Consider the following 17,369-nt stretch of genomic DNA (forward strand, 5'->3'; position numbering starts at 1 on the left):
TCGCACGCACTGACACCAGCACGCATGCACCGACGTCACCAGGAACTGCCAGGGAACTTTAGTGCAATCGCCAGGGGACCGATTGGAGGAAGAGGACGCAGCCACAGAATGGGATTGGATGGGCAGGACCAAGTAAGTCTTTATCTATTATTTTTTTTGGTACCTCGAGTGTGGCTCTGGGTTACCGCTGTCAGCTGTTGTTTTTTACCCCGACCCTTCTAGAGTTACCGCACAGAAGGTTAAAAATTTTTGCTATTTGTAAGCAAATGTTTTTAACCCTGGACCAGATCTATTCCAGATTTTATGGATCACCCAGGTTCACTGATAAAAGTGTCTTTAATAAATCAAGCCTATTCTGTACAACAAATACATTTGGCTGCACACTTTAATGTAAACAAGAAATATGTTCTGCAAAGAACTAAACTCAAGGTGAGCTAAATTTTACAAGAAGTGAGTAAAAATAACACTTCTAATTTGTGCAATGCAGTATGTGTGTGCTTTTTTAACTAAAATAGGTATAGTTTTACATTTCCCTTTGGCATGCTGCTAATGCCTCAATATTGAGTACTCTAGACTTACTTCTTTTTGTAAGCCATGAGGAACACATTTTATGTTAATATGCATTTTAATTTATAACTGTCATTGGCCTTTTAGACCAGTATAGAAAGAAAGAAGGAAAACTAATTGGTCACTGTGGTCAAACCACATTTTCCTATAATTCAATTTTCCCAGGGAATAGTCTTATTTTTGGCGAAAGCTGCTGTCTTCTTCTTTCATCATCTCTTATCTTGGATACATTCATACAAGACATATCTAGGTCTGCAGAATATATCTGTCACCCTTAATCCAGCTGTCTTCCAGCTATCATCAAAATAATATACAATATACCCTTTCAGTAAATCCACTCTACAGAATTGCAATACAAACTGAAGTTCTAATGTAGGCAACACTGAAGAAAATTTATAGATATGTAGATAGTGGATAATGGGGCTCTACTCTAAATAGCATGGTAATCCCTGATATTCAATATATGAATTATGTACAAAATCAAACTGATCTAGTTAATGGCTATTTTACTTTTTTATTTGTGACAATTAAAAAAATGCTCGCAGGCTTGATTACACAAAAGGCTTGTTCATGTGAAATGCATGTGGTAATATGAAATGCACTAAAGTTTACTGACATCATATATCTCAGACACTTCCGTTGTATGTATGGCATAAATTGTATTTTATTGTAATATCTATTCTTTATTGTAATATCTATTCTTACACTTTTTTTTTACAAGTGTTTTTTTCTTACCTACACATTCCACGAGTGTAACCTGTCGAGCCACAGTTCTTTGTACAAGAAATGGAAGACCTGAGCCACTGCCAGTTGTGCAGTAGTCATCTAGTAGATCCTGAAAAACATGGACATCCATTTGTTAGTTTATTTAAAAAAAAAAGTGTGCTGTGTTTTTTTTAAGGTGATACTTCGACAGTCTGAGAGGCTTCTCCCTTTCAACTCTCCTTAGATCTACAATAGCCAGCTTTGTGACCAATAAGGAGCTAAGGGGAGCTGAAAGAGGTAGATTCAAGCTTGATCTTAAGTAAACTAGCTTTTACAATAAGTTAGTCCTAGTCTCAGCTTCCCTTTTCTCCTCCTTCTCAAGCAACTGTGTTCTGTGATAGAAGCCTTGAAGGATGCCAAGTGACTGCTAAGAGAGGAAGAACTGATCAGCCCAGCTACTGAGAGTAGTGACTTAAACAACTTACATCCCTCTGTTTTGAGGCTGAATTGCTCCACAGAGCCTTCAGCTACAAATGCTAGTGAAGGCTTTTTTTCCAATTCTCATTAATTTCTTGTTTGGAACATCCAAATATACTTTCAAAATATTTGTATTTTCCCACAGTTACGTTTTAAGAATAGAATGGTAAAGGCAATCAGCTAACTTGGAATGGATTTGTTAAAATATTTTCCTATTAACTGTCAAATGTTTTCAATGCTTGACCAAATCCATTTCAGGTTTGCTGGATCCAGTTGGATGGCACATTTAATCTATGGCTAAAACTGGTAAATGTGTACATTTGCCAGTAACATTGCATATTTTTTCCTTTAATGTTACAGTGCTTCCCAACAAATGACTGAAACCATGCTCCGTGAAAATAGTTTAACACAGCATTATCTTAACCATTGGTCAGAAGACTCACCCCTAAAGTGCTGTCACCAACAGTTGATGCATTTACAATATCTATATTTCCAAAGTCAATGAGTCTGGCCAAAGATTTCTTCCTGCTTTTTCCTCTCAGTTTCCAGAATAAAAATATAAATAGTACGGCAATAATCAGAAACAGGACTATGGGGAGAACAGTTACCAAGACAAGACTTGTCACTTCTGGTTTTTCTTCTATAGGAAAAAAGAAAATAAATGAGTAAGGTGTGCACTAACAATAACTAGCATAACAAACAGATACCAATGCAAAGCCAGCAATGTTAATGGTTAAGCTAACATATAACACAATCTGATCTTGAGTTGAAATTGTCGAAATTGTTTTGTTTAATTCCCCTTTTTGGTTCCCAAAAGTAATGGTTATATGAATTTTCATGGGACATCGCACTGGGCATTTCATATTGGAGGAAAAAGGAATGAGCAATGAAGCAACAGGGTCGGTGTAGGAATGGTAGGGTGTTGCCAACACCCAAGACAATATTTTGGTGACTCTAAACACTGATTTTTTATATCATGGTGTGATCCAATAAGTCATGTCAGACTAGAATGAGACAACGCTGAATTAATTTCACAGGAGAAGAAAGAGCGTTGCCTCTATATCAGAGTGACGGGTTGGAAGTATTTTTATTTTTATGCCTTTATTTATACGTTGTACACATTATCAAAATTGAAAAATGTTCAACCCAACACTAGTATGGTAAATTATAAAAAGTGTTACTTTACTTGGAGGGAAGATGGTCATATTGGCATTACAGAAATGAGATGAACAGCATCTTGCTTCTGACACTTTTGTCTTGCTGTTGCACTGTTCGGGTAGATTGGTAGTAAAACAGCCACGGACCCTGAAAACTTGATCATTTTCAAGCAATTGCTCTGTCACAAAACATCTCTTCCCAATACAGGTATTTCCTGAGCAGTGTTCTCCATGACAGGTACAATTGTATAAGGTGTTATCTGTAACAATACAAACAGTATAACAGGAATTAGGTGCATTGGAGATAATAATTCAAATTTTTTTTTTAAACCGCATTTCCTGATCATGTTTTTGTTTGTATGTACAATTGAATTTGTTGTGTTTTTTATGTACTGTATAACTGTTTTATTAAATGATAACAAAAAAAGAAGGAGCACCCATATGATAAACATTTTGCTTTGCTTCTCCTCATAGTTGGCCTCCCAATTTTAGCACCTTGCAGTACTAAAAATAGGATTTTGTATCCACCATTACAATTTTCTTAAGTCCACTGAGGGGTACTGCCATTAAAGGTTCCACTACTCTCTACAGGTGAATTGGACAACACAGTTAGCACTCTTAGCACTGTAGGTCCCAGGTTCAAATCTCAGCCAGGGCTCTATGTGCATGGATTTTGCAGGTTCTCCCCGTGTCTGCGTGGGTTTCTTTTGGGTACTCCGGAAGGCTTGTGTAAGCATATGGAAGACTATGAGTGTAGGACTCTGGGGGTGTACAGAGAGTTACGCTTAGAGTGGTTTTGGCATAGGGGGGAAAGAAGACTTTGCAGTCTGTAACTAATAGGCCATGCAGATAAAGTGCTTTTTACACACGTGTTCTACAATCCAAAACTTAGCTACAGTGCCCTATGTATAAGCCCTGACACGAAACATGAGCAAACCTTCATAGGTGAAATCTAATGTCACAGCTATCTGCTCCATGCCCTTTTTAAGTAAGGGATCAACCTTTGTAGCAGTTAGATCATGACCAGTCAGACATGGTTTGGCAAAGTAAGAACACAGCTATCTTCAGATGAAGGACAGGGCCTGACAACAAAAACGGAGCTCCAGAGAGGGCTTCCAACCACTTATTAGTTGGGTCCTCAGAGTCAGACATGACCTCTTCTAGAATAGTGCTATCAATGTTGGATTCCCAGTGGAAATAGAGCGGTTTAACAAGTTTAATAAGAGTTTAGAAGGAACAAACAACTTGTAGCAATCCAGCAATTTTGCACATGGTTCACTAAAACGCTCATGGCAGAAAGTTGGAGGATGATCATGGCAGAAAGTTGAAATTGAAGAGGAAAGGCTCCAGCAACTATATTAAGAAGAGTCTTGACTAAAAAAACAAGTAGAACAAAAGCAAGCAAAAATCAGATAATCCTAAAACTGGAAAGCTGTAGAAAAGATTTGCTAGGACACTAGAAAAGAACTAAGACATGCTGGCACTGTGAGGGGGTTATCCTTGTCAGTATCTAATCCTCCTGTAGGCAGCAGTATCACCCAAAGGATTAAAACAGTGACTCGCAATGGACAAGAAGGAAAAAATATTTTGCATTGTAAAGCTCTCTCATATAAATAGAAGTGACTGCTAGTTGAGGCTGGAAGCTCAATCTCATCCTGATCCTATGCCTTTTTAGGAAACTTAAAGTGAATAAAGTGCTGCTTAGAGGTACCACTAGGATCACTTTTAACACTGTGTATGGTTGATACCATCTAGAAAGAAAGGGAGGGAAAATACAAACCGTACAGTTGCTCTCAAAACAATAGAAAATTTACAAGGGGGAATTCCTCTTTATTTTCTTTACCATCCTGTTACGTCTTTGGGACAGAAAGGGAAGGGACATTTTCCCAATGGCATGCAGACAGCAAGAAATAAACTGACAGCAATTGTAAGCCTTCCCTTCCTTGTGCTAAATAAAAGATGCTTTGGCTCTACAAACACCGTAATTTTCTGCTCTTAGGAAGCACTAACAGGATCTGTGTCTCCCCCAGCTTGTGGCCGGAATGTAAAAGGAAAAGAAGCAGACTGATTAATATTTTTGTAACCTTGATCTATATTTCTTTTAGCAAGTCTTATGTTAGCATATGAGTACTGCAGCACAACTGATTGACTTCAAGTGCTGCTTCTAGTCTGAGCCACTGGGCCTGATTTATTAAAGCTCTCTAAGGCTGAAGAGGGTACAGTTTTATCAGTGAAGCTAGGTGATCCAGCAAAACTGGAACCCTTTGTGTCTGTGTTCCCACTCTGATAACATTTAAAAAACTGTTTTTGCAGATTATTGTAAATTAGGAGAATGGATTTCTGGAGATACAGGAACTCTTTTCAGAGCTATGAAGGAGTAATACAGAAAGTAAAAAGGTTATGTCCAGTACCTTCACCACGAGAAGAAGCAGCTGTCACAATCGAGATTGAAAGAATCCAAAGGCTTGTTTGCAGCATATTCTCTTAAAAATATTTGATCCAGTTCAGCAGTTGTCATGAGCCCCTTTCCTGCATAAAGAGGAAAAACATCCATTTTAAAAAAGTTTCAGTTTGCTGAGAGAATTATCCTCTAATTGCACAATAGATATTTGAAAACATAAATGTCATATTTCTTTTTGGTGTTGGGTACTTTATGTGCCTTTATCCTCTAAATAACCTTTTACCTTTCCTATTTTATCTGTCCTGTTAGTTTTCTTTTGTCTATTTTTTAGACCACTGCTAAATAATTTTCTGATCAGGTCAGAAAATTGAATTATTACTATACAAGTATAGTTCACCTATCTAAGTCAAGGAGGTGAAATTCTGCTGGCTTAAGTCACTAAATGATGTACAGACAAAAATCATGTTTATTTTATATTTTCTTTCCCATAATTGCTTATTCTTTAAGAGTGATAATTTACTTTGCTAAGTGAACAGCCTAAACTCTTTTAGTAAATTAACCCCAATGTTGGTTTTTGGGTGTAAGTAGCTTTACCTTTGCAACATTTTAGATTAAACCGATGTTTATCAATCTTATTAACATTGGGGAACCCCTGAAATACCTTTCAGGTCTTGGGGAAGAACCTTCCATCAGTACTATATCCACAGCTCACAATATATTAGTGTGGTTGTCAGAAGGGAGAATTCCTCCTACACTGCTGGCCAGTGGGAAGAATGTCATCGTTACAGATAGCCAAAAAGATTGTTGGTGTTACTTAAACTGACCTTTAAGGCACAAACTGCTCCTTGCCCAAGGAACCCCCAGCATTCTAATAAACTCTGGTTGAAGATTAGACTTTCAACTTAATAAAAACATGAAATGAAATGAAAATCAGTTAAAAACTAGGGCTTTTCTTAGGTGTATAGTATAGTATTTGAAAGTCTGTTTTTTTACTGACTGAGTGAAAGTTAAAGTGATATGCTGTCAACTGTGAAATAGCTTTGACCTAATCAAGACATACAAAGCTGATGGCAACATTAGGATGATATAACAATCACAATAACCCAATTGATTTTTATTGAAGGAAATATAGATGGTTTGCCAGATAAAGCACATATCTAATAGTTTATGTCTAGCTTTGTAATGGCTTGTAAAAAGAGTGGATATATTTAAAGCTTTAAAGCAGATGGTAGCAATACCATGCATATAAATAATTGCAGTTACTAGTACTATATGAACAACTATGTACTAGTCCTAAAATCCTACATTTTCTAGGGTTTTGTAAAGCTCCTGCATACTTGCGCATGACAATAATTTTTATCAGTAACTAGAATTTATCACAAACTAGAATTTCATAATTGTCCCTTCTGTTGCTGATAAAAACCAACTGTTGTCTTCTAATCCCTGGATTGCTTTAGACCTTACCCCACTCAAACTGGACCTGGACTCCTACACAGAACACAAGGCAGCTGTGCAGCAGCTGTCAGTATTGAGAATTGTCAATTGCACTAGAAAAGTCCCTATTTCTAAAGAAATGTATTCTCTGCTGTGAAGCTAACATCACTGACCTCAGCACATTCCAATCACAGAGTTTTATATCTGCCAAGTTGGACTACTTTGTTTGATTAACTGATCATTTAATATCACACTAACAAACATAAGAAATGTTAAAAAGGAAAAAGAAACAATCCTTTTATTTGTGTTCACAAAATAATAAACTCCTGATTCAGCAATAAGAAGTAGATCTGTGTTTCAGCTAAACTAGCCAAAGATGGGGTCCCCATGCTGGGCCATATATGCTTAAGGTCCACACAATACAGGTAAATATAAAACTGAGGGGGGGGGGGGAGGAACTATTACAAAAATGAGTGTAACTGCACTAAAAGTACTACTGTTATTTTAAAACTGAACTCCAGGCAAATGACTATACACACCGATTAAATCATACCTCCTAACATTTGGAGATATGAAAAGAGGACACTCTAGCTAAAAAAAACACTTTTCATTTATAGTAGCTTTTTGAAAATAATTTGGAGAATGGATAGAATGTTTAGTGTAAAATAACAAATTTAAATAGTTAAATTATTTCATTTTTATATATCCACTCAAAATGAGGAACAACTGAGAAGGAAAGAGGGACAAAGGGTCCTAGAAGCACAGTCTCTTCAAATTAGGGAAAGTTAAGAATGCATGGATGAAATACTGTACATATATGTTGTTCTTGTAAAAGTGTTAATAATTCTGTCTAACCAGATTTGCATAGCCCTGGTAGACAGCTATCACCATTAAGCTTTCCTTACTTTTCATCTGCTTTATCTATGTGACATGTGCCTGATCACCTCTTGGGCCTGTATCTAATTTTAGTGGCTGCATAAAATACAATATATACAATAAGTTTTTATTAAAAGACAAAGTAATTTCAGACAACAGTAAAACCTCACAGTGGCTCTTACCCTACACCACACTAACCAATGCAAAATAAAAGGACTGCAGTTCTATGTTAAAGTTCTAGACTTTAGATTTTAAAATAAAAGTAAAACTTTTTTGGTAATTACATTACTGCATTCTTTGGTGTCACTTAAACCTCAAGGTCAGTTTTAAGGCATCCAAGGATGGAAATTCCTTTGAAAATAATTTTCATAAGTTTTCCAATGTGTGGGGTGTGCTTAAAAAAATGTGTTTTATTTTAATGACGGAAACACAAATTTTAGAGAAGTGGCTCTTTGTTTCCATCCTGTGGGAGAGTACAGGAGCTGGACAGGAAGGAAAGCAGGAAGCACTTTCAGTTGTCTGCCCTTACATTATAATTATTGTATTCTGGATCATTGTTTGGTTTCCTTTTAGGGGAATTTTACAAATTCTAATCAGTCTCATTTTATGTCTCATTATTTTATAACTAAACAGACCTCTAACATAAATGAAAACACAAATGATTTTTTTTTCGGCAGCATAACAATGGTAATATATGTCACTTCTTGAATTATTGCTGTAATGATCATCACTCAGTAGTAGGGACTTTCAGGTAAGACCATTCATGGAATTCTCTGGGCAGCATTTAAATGTGTTTCCTTGCTGCTTTTTCTGACCTTACTATAGTGACTATAAATCCAATCTGTCTGATGTAAAGGAAGATCATTGTGCTGTACAGCAGTTTAATTTACAGCAGTCTGCACTAAACAGTACACAAAAGTAATCGAAGGTGGAAATTCAAAATGCACTGAACCTGGAGAATCCACATAATTCCATATGGCTTCTAAGCTGTGCTTTGTTGGCTGTAACATTAATGCAGATCAGCCTTTCTCAACCTTTTAACGCCATAGGAAGACTTAAAATACTTTTTGTTAGGTTTCAGAGAATTCCGGCTAAAACCAATTCACTAAGACTTGGTGAAATTGCCCCATATATTGGTGGTCATAGGGAAGAATGCTCCCTTACAGCATTGAATGGAATACCATCTTTACAGATAGATCAAAAATTGTTGTTGGAACCCTGGAACGTTGCAGGTACCAACAATTTCATGGTTAATCAGCAACAGCTGGATTCCTGGCAAACTGTGGAAAACCCCCGGTTGAATATGGCTACTCCAGAGATTCCTAGAGTTTCCATGTAAGCAGTAGCAGATTCATCTCTTACACTGACTATGACAGTAAAGGGTCTCTACATATTTCAATGTATTATTGGATTAAACATCAGTGAATAAAATTTATGTAAAGCAGGAGGAGGGGTTAGGATAAGGACATCCCATCCCTACAAGTATACCATGAGCTGTATGCTTCTGAGAATTTTTTAAGGCTCCTTTGCGGTTTAAAAACGTCAAAACGTTTATCTAGAGCAGGGTGTCAACCTCCAGTACTGAGGGGCCAGGAGCTGCATATGTTTTTTGTATTCTTCTAACAGACCACATAGAAATTAAAGGTTTGGTTTACAAGGAGCATAACATTACTATTTATATACAAATCCTTTGTGGCTCTAAAGGGCTGGAGCTGGACAACCCTGTTCTAGACTCGGACTTTGTGATTTGAATTGGTGAAACATTCTATATCCATGGACCTTTTCCTTATCTCTTATTATGCCTACAATTATGTCATACAGTAAATATGCGGATACCATCTGGAATGGTTACTAAGAATTGTATGCATTAATACTGTGATTGGCATTTTGTGAAATATACATCATCAAGTACACAAAAGGCCTGATTTACTACAATGTGAAGTGAGTAGATGTGACTGTGCTTATTTAAACATTACTTTAGTTCTCAAAAAATACATTTGCAGGCATAAAAAGTATTAACTGCAGTTTTCTAGAGGTAGACATACCTGCAATGACAGCTGCTATGGCTGAATCCCAGGCTGTTCTGATTGGGCAAAGCTTTAACACTCCCTAGTTAATGGCCCTCAAATATTAAAGCTCTCCAAGACTAGAGAGGATACACTTTTACCGGTGAAGCTGGGTGACCCAGCAAACCTGGAACGGATCTGTTCCAGGATACAAAACATTTGCTAGCAAAGTGTGACTTTTAAGAAATCCTTTCCAGGTTTGCTGCATCACCCAGCTTCTCTGATAAAAGTGTATCCTCTCCAGCCTTGGAGAGCTTTAATAAATTAGGCCCAATGTCTGCCTGTTACCTCCTACACCTTCACATTTTCCCATCATTATGTGTGGCTGGCACATAAGTATGTGCAGGATGGGACAGGCAACACCATGAGCTAGTGCAGCTCAGACTAATCATAAGGTTTATTCTGTCTGATATATTGACATTATGCAATTTTCAAAGGATGCTAACATTTGTTATACAGCCTTTCCATTTGTTCTATACAGTTCTACAGGTTTTTAAGTAGTGAAATTGCTTACTCTGCCTGCACTGCGTAGAGAAGCACATACATAATAATTGTATCACTGGGTCTCAAATACAGCATGAAAACAGAAAGGCTGTATTTCATAATTACACAGTATTTATATAGCGCCATCATATTACGCAGCATAGTCCATAGTCGTGTCACTAACTGTCCCTCAAAGGAGCTCATAATCTAATGTCCCTGCCATAGTCATAGGTCAATTTTTAGGGGGAAGCCAATTAACCCAACCAAATGTTTTTGGGATGTGGGAAGAATTCCACACAGACACAGGGAGAACCTAAAAACTCCATGTAGATAATGTCCTGGCTGGGAATCGAACCTGGTACCTAACACTGCAAAGGCTTGAGTGCTAAACCCTGAGCCACCATGCTGCCCATAAAACCATATTAGCTCATTGATAGCAAATAATCAGATTAAACTTCATCTACAATTTATAAAATACTTTCCAGAAGAAAACTGCACTGGTATATAAGGTATATTGGTCTGGTGATTCTAATTGGGGATACTCTACAATTCGTGTATTGATCACAGTAGGACAGTAAGTTACACATATTTGGCATATTATAGCTACCTTCTTCCAGTTTAGGAGTTCATAGCCTGTGACACAGTAATTCTTTCAGAATAAACTTCCCTTGTGACGAAAGGAAGAAAGGAAGCCCAGACTGTGCTATAGTGAGCCACGTCCTTCAGGAACATCTACGGTATCTTTTTCTATGCAAACCAATCACTATGGCACCCTATGCCGTTCTATGAATGGAACATTTTTTGTAAACCATAGAAATCTAGTCTTATCATAAAAGAACTAATAAGTTATGTTTTCCCTTAGGCCAGAAGTTCCCAGTTCTCCCCTGGGTATAGTATATGTCATTTGCCATACCACCCATTATTTTAGCCAGCTGTATTTAGCATCACTATACCAACAGTCATTGTGACAAATTGTGCATGCATCATAAATGATTAAATTATTCTATATTTTGAACAAATTTGTTTATGAAAAAAAGAAAAACATTTTTGTTGTATTTAGGAAGCAGGTACCCCCATGTCAGAGTTCCCTTTTGGTGTTTATTTCCCAAGACTATATGGCTCCATGTGGACAGTGGGTTGAATAAACGTGAAAGTTAAGCTTCCCTTTTAGGCGTCTTGTCTGTAAAACTTGCTAGGATCTTGGTTTCATTTGGCCTGCCAGTTCCTTATTAAAGAGGACAAGTCATTTAACCTTTGCTCCTGGCAACAATCAATACATGATGCAACACTAATTGAAAAGTTCTGCTAACATCGCAATCTATTTGACAGCAGACAGTATTAAAAATGGCTTTGTTAAATAATTAGATGAGCTGTGGGAATTTTAAGGAGTTACAATATGATCATAATTCATCAAATTGATTATAGACACAAAATGCTTATTGCTGAATCTGGCAGGCTTGATCGAGATTGAAAAAATTTGTGTGTATTTGCATCTAAGTGGTGTATTTCGTAAAAACAGGCTAGGATCATCCCTCAGACATGAAACAGACCCATCAAGGTAGCTGCCAATGTAAATCATAGGGGCTGGATCCACCTAATAAAATTATTATTATTATTATTATTATTATTATTAATATTATTAAACAGTATTTAAATAGCTCCAACATAATATGTAGCGCTGCAAATGACAGGCAGATACAAACAATGACACAAGAGGAGGAGAGGACCTTGCCCAGAAAAGCTTACAATCTAAGGTCTGGACCAATCTAGGATCAGCCCCACATTTAAATAGAAAGAGGAGTAATAAACTTCAAACATGTGCACATTACTGAACTGAATTAGTTATTTAAAGAATTGGTTTGTTGATCTTGCTGTGCCTTATTTAAAGGCCTTTTGTTGCCAGTGAGCTGTTTGTTCCTCCTGAAATACTGCCCTCAGTAAACCCATATCCACAAATTTAAGATTTTATAGAAATTGAGTAGATATTCCTCATCTACTACAAAAAAATTATCTATTGTATTTCTAAGAGTATAAGTTAGTCATTTCATATTGGTATTTCATTGTCTGTCACACATCGGCTATGTACACACGTCAGATGATTCTTGGCCGATACGAGCCACAGGGCTCACCTCAGACGAGAATCTAACATGTGTACAGAGGCCGTCCGTCATCGTTCAAGGATCAAGGACCTGAAGGTAGGAGAGCGCAGGGGGGTGGTATAACCCCGCCCACTCCACCATCGACCCAGCCCCTCTGGCAAATTTTTTTTCAGATTGTGGTCCCTGACTAAAAAAGTTTGCCCACACCTGATCTAGCGTGTCTACATAGCCTCAAAGCTACGTACACACGTTCAATGGTTCTCACTCGATAATCGGCTCAGGTGATGATATCCGAAGAGAATTGGACGTGTGTACAGCTCCAGTCGTCCATCATCCGAACGACCGTCCTGGCGGATCCACGGAGGATAGACGACGAACGATCCTAATTGCAAGGGAAGGGGGAGAGCACACAACGGAGTGCCGCTCTGTCGTTCTCCCCCTCCCCTCTCTATAGAGCAGAACGGTGCTGTATGTACAGCACTCGTTCATGCATCGTGCAGTCTTTTGTCATTGGAAAGGATTGTGAAAGATCCTTTCCAAGGGCAATAATTGGAGGTGTTCATGAGGCTTAAGTGCCTAAACATCTCCTGTTTGTAGTTTACAAAAAGTGATACTAATCACAGATATTGTTATCTTAGTTTGGTAAGCTTGCATGGGGTATGACGTTTAAACTCTCCACAGCAACACTTGAGGCTCTACTTATAAAACAGGGAATCTGACATTCCCTAGTGGGAACCTTCCTAGTCAATGAGTTTCAACGGCAGTAATTGATTCCCACCAAGGCCTGTTTGAGGGAATGTCAGATTGCCTATTTATAAATAGAGCCCTTGAAATTGTATGTTTTTAATACTGTATGTTTATGTGGATTCCCTTAGAGTGCTTTCTTCAAAAACAGGACCCTAGCATTTATGATGCATGTCAGATGTAGCAATATGTTACTGTGTAATATGTTGATGCTATATAAATACTGTTTAATAATTAACATAATAATAATGATAATATAGTAGGTGGTCTACTCATTTGGGGTCAAGGAGTGGTATGAATGATGTCCACTGTGAAAAAAAATGTTGGAACAACAGAAATACAGGAAATTATTATTATTTGAACAGATCAAATTATGTAATATTTGGATAGAGAGAATGTAACTGTGAAAGTATTTTTTAAACATTCCCAACTAAGATAATAAATATAACACAGCAGAAAAAGACTTTAGCTTTTAATAAAAAATAGAGAACTAAAATATTGAGATCCAAAATAACGTGTGGGAATATTTAGAGAACTGTAAAAAAAGTTATATCATATCATATGACTACATAAGTATGAAACACTAGTATCTGATTTAGCAGTTTCCAACAGATCAAAGAATTTGATGATTGATTTAGTTTGTTTCCTATATTGTATTAATCGTGTAAACACGCATTTTACATTGCTTACTCATGAAACCCAGAGAAATAAATCCAGTTGTGGTTCATATGGTCCTATCATTGTAAAATGTCCATTTCTCATAAGCAACACCACTTTGCTATAGATAAGTATGACAACTATGCAAGGCATACATTCATGGTATATTTTTATTGGCCAAGCATATAAACACTAGCTAAATCTAGCACAACACTGTCACAACACAAACACTGTCAGCACCCATGTTCAATCTTTGCAGTGTTTACATCTTGCTTGCCTACTCGGTATCTGAAAAGACTTGGGGTGGCCACACGCATTTTAAACTGATTTGACTAAAATGAGCTGATTTGACTCAAATAAAAAAATTGCAAACCAAAGACCCCCTGTTTGATCAAGTTCTTAATCAATTTTGCCTCCTTGTTGCTTGATGATTAAGGAATTGAATTGCATCTGTACAGGAGAATAAATAATAATTCACATATATATCATATATATGCAGGGGTGTAGTCGCTAAAAAAAGGAGATGGGGCATGGTACTATCCATGCCCGTCCCACTACACCCCTACCTATGTGTTACTCAAAGGGGAAGAAACTTCCCCCAAAGTGACGTCATGATGATCTGAGCCGGTGATGGGAGAGACAACCAGCCCACCGTCCTGAGCCTGCAATTCTATATGGGAGACATGATCCAAGGCTCGGGCTGGTGCCTCCCACCCCCCCCCTTCTCCCCAGCAGGGTCCTTCTTCTGACCATCAAACATTTCTTTGCAAAAATGCACGTATATATATGACTGGTTTATATATGTTTATAACTGGCACACATCCTCCATACATCCAGTATCTGGGTATTCAATGATTTGTGTGCTGACCTGCTATAACACTCTGTAGATGTGGAAAAAATCTAGTTTCCCTCTGATACAATCATTTGGAACTTTGAGCTCCAGGAAAAGCCGCCTTGCTGAAAAGAGACATTTAAAAGAACAGATGAAAGTCCATCTTACCACTCCTGACACATCCCATGAGTTGTCTTATACACAAATTTCCTGATGAAGCACATTTGCGAAAAGCGTTGAAACAATAGGAGCAATCATAGCTAAGAAATCAGTCTAATCCATGATAATCTTGCTTCTAGACTTTGACTGCAACTGTTGATGCATTAATGTATGTATGTAACAGAATTTCCAATAAAATCTGTTTGATCTTTTTATATACTGTATGTTTGATGCTTCACATGCTAACAACAAACCACTATTTTTGTATTGGTCTATGTTTATGACTGATTAATTGCATGGTCAAATAATACTTTCAGTTGATTATAGTCTAAAAAAGTCCAAGTCCATTCATTGAGTATTAAATTCAGTTACTCAAAAATGGGAAAAGAAAAGTCTTGTTTGCTTATCCAATCTTGTGCAGGTTAAATAAGTGAACAGAAATTTGTTTTTCCTGTGATTGGATAATAGAAGTGAATACTAACACACTTTATTGTGTGATGATTCCTAACCCTTTTAGTTAATCAGTATTAGTATCAGTAATCAGCATAAAGGTTTTAGCTCTTTCCCACTTAATCTAAAATAGTTATTTTACTGCTACTGTATTTTATCCAGCACAAAACTGTTGAAGCCATATCATTCACACCTCCAACAGCAGAAACTATGCACAGGAAAGACAAAATGGCTTCAAGTACAAATCAAACAAGCTAACATGCTGTTATCACAATACACTGTCATCAACCAGAGCTCACTCTCCCCGGCATGTTGTTCATAATGTAGTGTCTGCTCAGGCTCCTTATCAATACAATCTACAGACAAACACACACAAGTCTACATGGATGCTTTGATAAAGCCAGAAATTGTTGTATTTGTTCATTCAAAAAGCATGCTGCAAGAATGTAACTTTGGTCACACCCAATTTTGATCAAAACAATATGTGAAATATTAAAGAATGGTGTTGCTTCAGAATTTCTAAGTGAATAATTTCTAAGTATTGTTTAAAACTTTTGGAAAAGGTCTGCATGTCCAAGGCTTCCTGGCATTGAATTGAGGCACCCGGCTGTCTCTGGGGAAGCAAGTTCAGGAATCAAGATTGTTTAGATGTTGGCAGTGATGGAGAACTGCAGTCACGCACTCTGAACTACTCTAAATCTGACCACAAGCAGGAAGAGTTTTAACTGTATAACTTCAATTGTTATAAATTTTCAGGGATATTAAAAGGGCACTTACAGAACAATTACTACATAGCTTCATGGCAGTTATACTAATCCAGAAGAGTCAGCTGCCTAGAAAGAGGTCATTAAAGGCAGGCATGAGTTGCACCCAAGAGTGACTGTATTGTATTGATCGGTCTAACCCCAGATCAGAAGTTTCTCATGCATACCTTTAAGTCAGCTTAATTTAAATATAAAAATCATAGAACTGATTAAAAACAGAGATAGAAAGTAATGAGTTCAGAGCAGTAATATTTGTATTTTTCCCACAATTCTGGCTCAGTTAAGAGTATCGGCGCTGCTCAGATTGTTCTTGAAACAAGCTGTGTTATTGCTAACTGCTGGCTACAGGCCCATCCACAGCATATCTCCCATGTGATGAATTAAATATGGGACGTCTGTTATGTGGAAAAAACTCACATAGCTCTTACATACCAAAACATAGGTCATTAAACAAGTCTGGCTCCATAGGATGGGCTGCTATGTTAACTCAAGTCCTCTGGGGCTCCATTTACTTCTGCAATAGGACATAAGACAAATATGTGCTTATCCCAAATGTATTCTGGTTTGTTTCCCTCTGTCTGCTAGTATGGGAACATTGGCTAAAAAGTTCTATTGACCAATATATATATTACAGTACTTCTGGACCTGGAAAAATTAGGTTTAATCAAGCTTAGAGAGACTGTATATAGGTAAATGTTGGAAAGAACAGTGGACATAGAGGTGCTGTTACCGGTAGACATCTAAAAATTGAGAATGTTGGGTGTAATGGACCACTGAGAGTTACAAGCTCATATAGATGCTGTATTGTATAAAAGTTTTATTTTTTTTTATTTCTTACCATGACAAATATGGACATAGCAGTTACAAATTCAAGAAGACAAAAGAAAAAGTGTGCTAATATATGTTTTCTTTTACTAGTTTCAACTAACATGGTCCAAACATACAGTTTGTAATAGACATTAACAAAGGTGTCTTAAAATGATCAATGACTAAGGCTACGTAGACACGTGCAATAATTGTTGCTGGAAAGGATCTTTCACTAACGACTAACAACTGCACGATGCATGATCGAGTACTGTACATACAGCACCATTCTGCTCTATGGAGAGGGGAGGGGAAGAACGACGAAGCGGCACCCCCCCTGCGCTCTCTCCCCTTCTCGTCCATTAAAATCGTTTGTCATTTGTCGTCCATCGTCCATGGATCCGCCAGGACGCTCATTTGGACGATGGACAACGAGCGCTGTACACATGCCAGGTTCTCGTCCGATATCGGCCCTGAGCTGATTATCAGACGAGAACCATTGCACATGTGTACGTAACCTATTTAAAAGAGTATTGAGTCTGAAAGATAAAGTGAAGCTATGGTTAGTGAAGATGAAATCCTTTGAACTTTTATCAGAGCTGGGGAACATTTAACATGAGAAGACATAACAGGGCATGAGAGAGGGAATAATGGATAGAATAAAAAAACACTGACATGAAGGAAGATAGCTGTA

At 37.4% G+C, this 17,369-nt stretch overlaps 1 protein-coding gene across 1 annotated transcript in view; it reads right to left on the bottom strand.

The window, feature by feature from the left end:
• Positions 1 to 17,369, bottom strand: part of ACVRL1 (activin A receptor like type 1) — a 48,483-nt gene that overhangs the window by 20,895 nt on the left and 10,219 nt on the right. The window contains exons 2-5 of the mRNA XM_072409712.1: positions 5,318 to 5,435; positions 2,936 to 3,166; positions 2,193 to 2,389; positions 1,303 to 1,402 (exon numbers count right to left, since the gene is read on the bottom strand). Of these exons, the coding sequence (XP_072265813.1) occupies positions 1,303 to 1,402; positions 2,193 to 2,389; positions 2,936 to 3,166; positions 5,318 to 5,384 (595 nt within the window). The 5' untranslated portion in view covers positions 5,385 to 5,435. The remainder of the gene's footprint in view (positions 1 to 1,302; positions 1,403 to 2,192; positions 2,390 to 2,935; positions 3,167 to 5,317; positions 5,436 to 17,369) is intronic.

This window comes from Pyxicephalus adspersus, chromosome 1 (assembly GCF_032062135.1).
Source record: "Pyxicephalus adspersus chromosome 1, UCB_Pads_2.0, whole genome shotgun sequence".
Taxonomy (NCBI): Eukaryota; Metazoa; Chordata; class Amphibia; order Anura; family Pyxicephalidae; genus Pyxicephalus; species Pyxicephalus adspersus.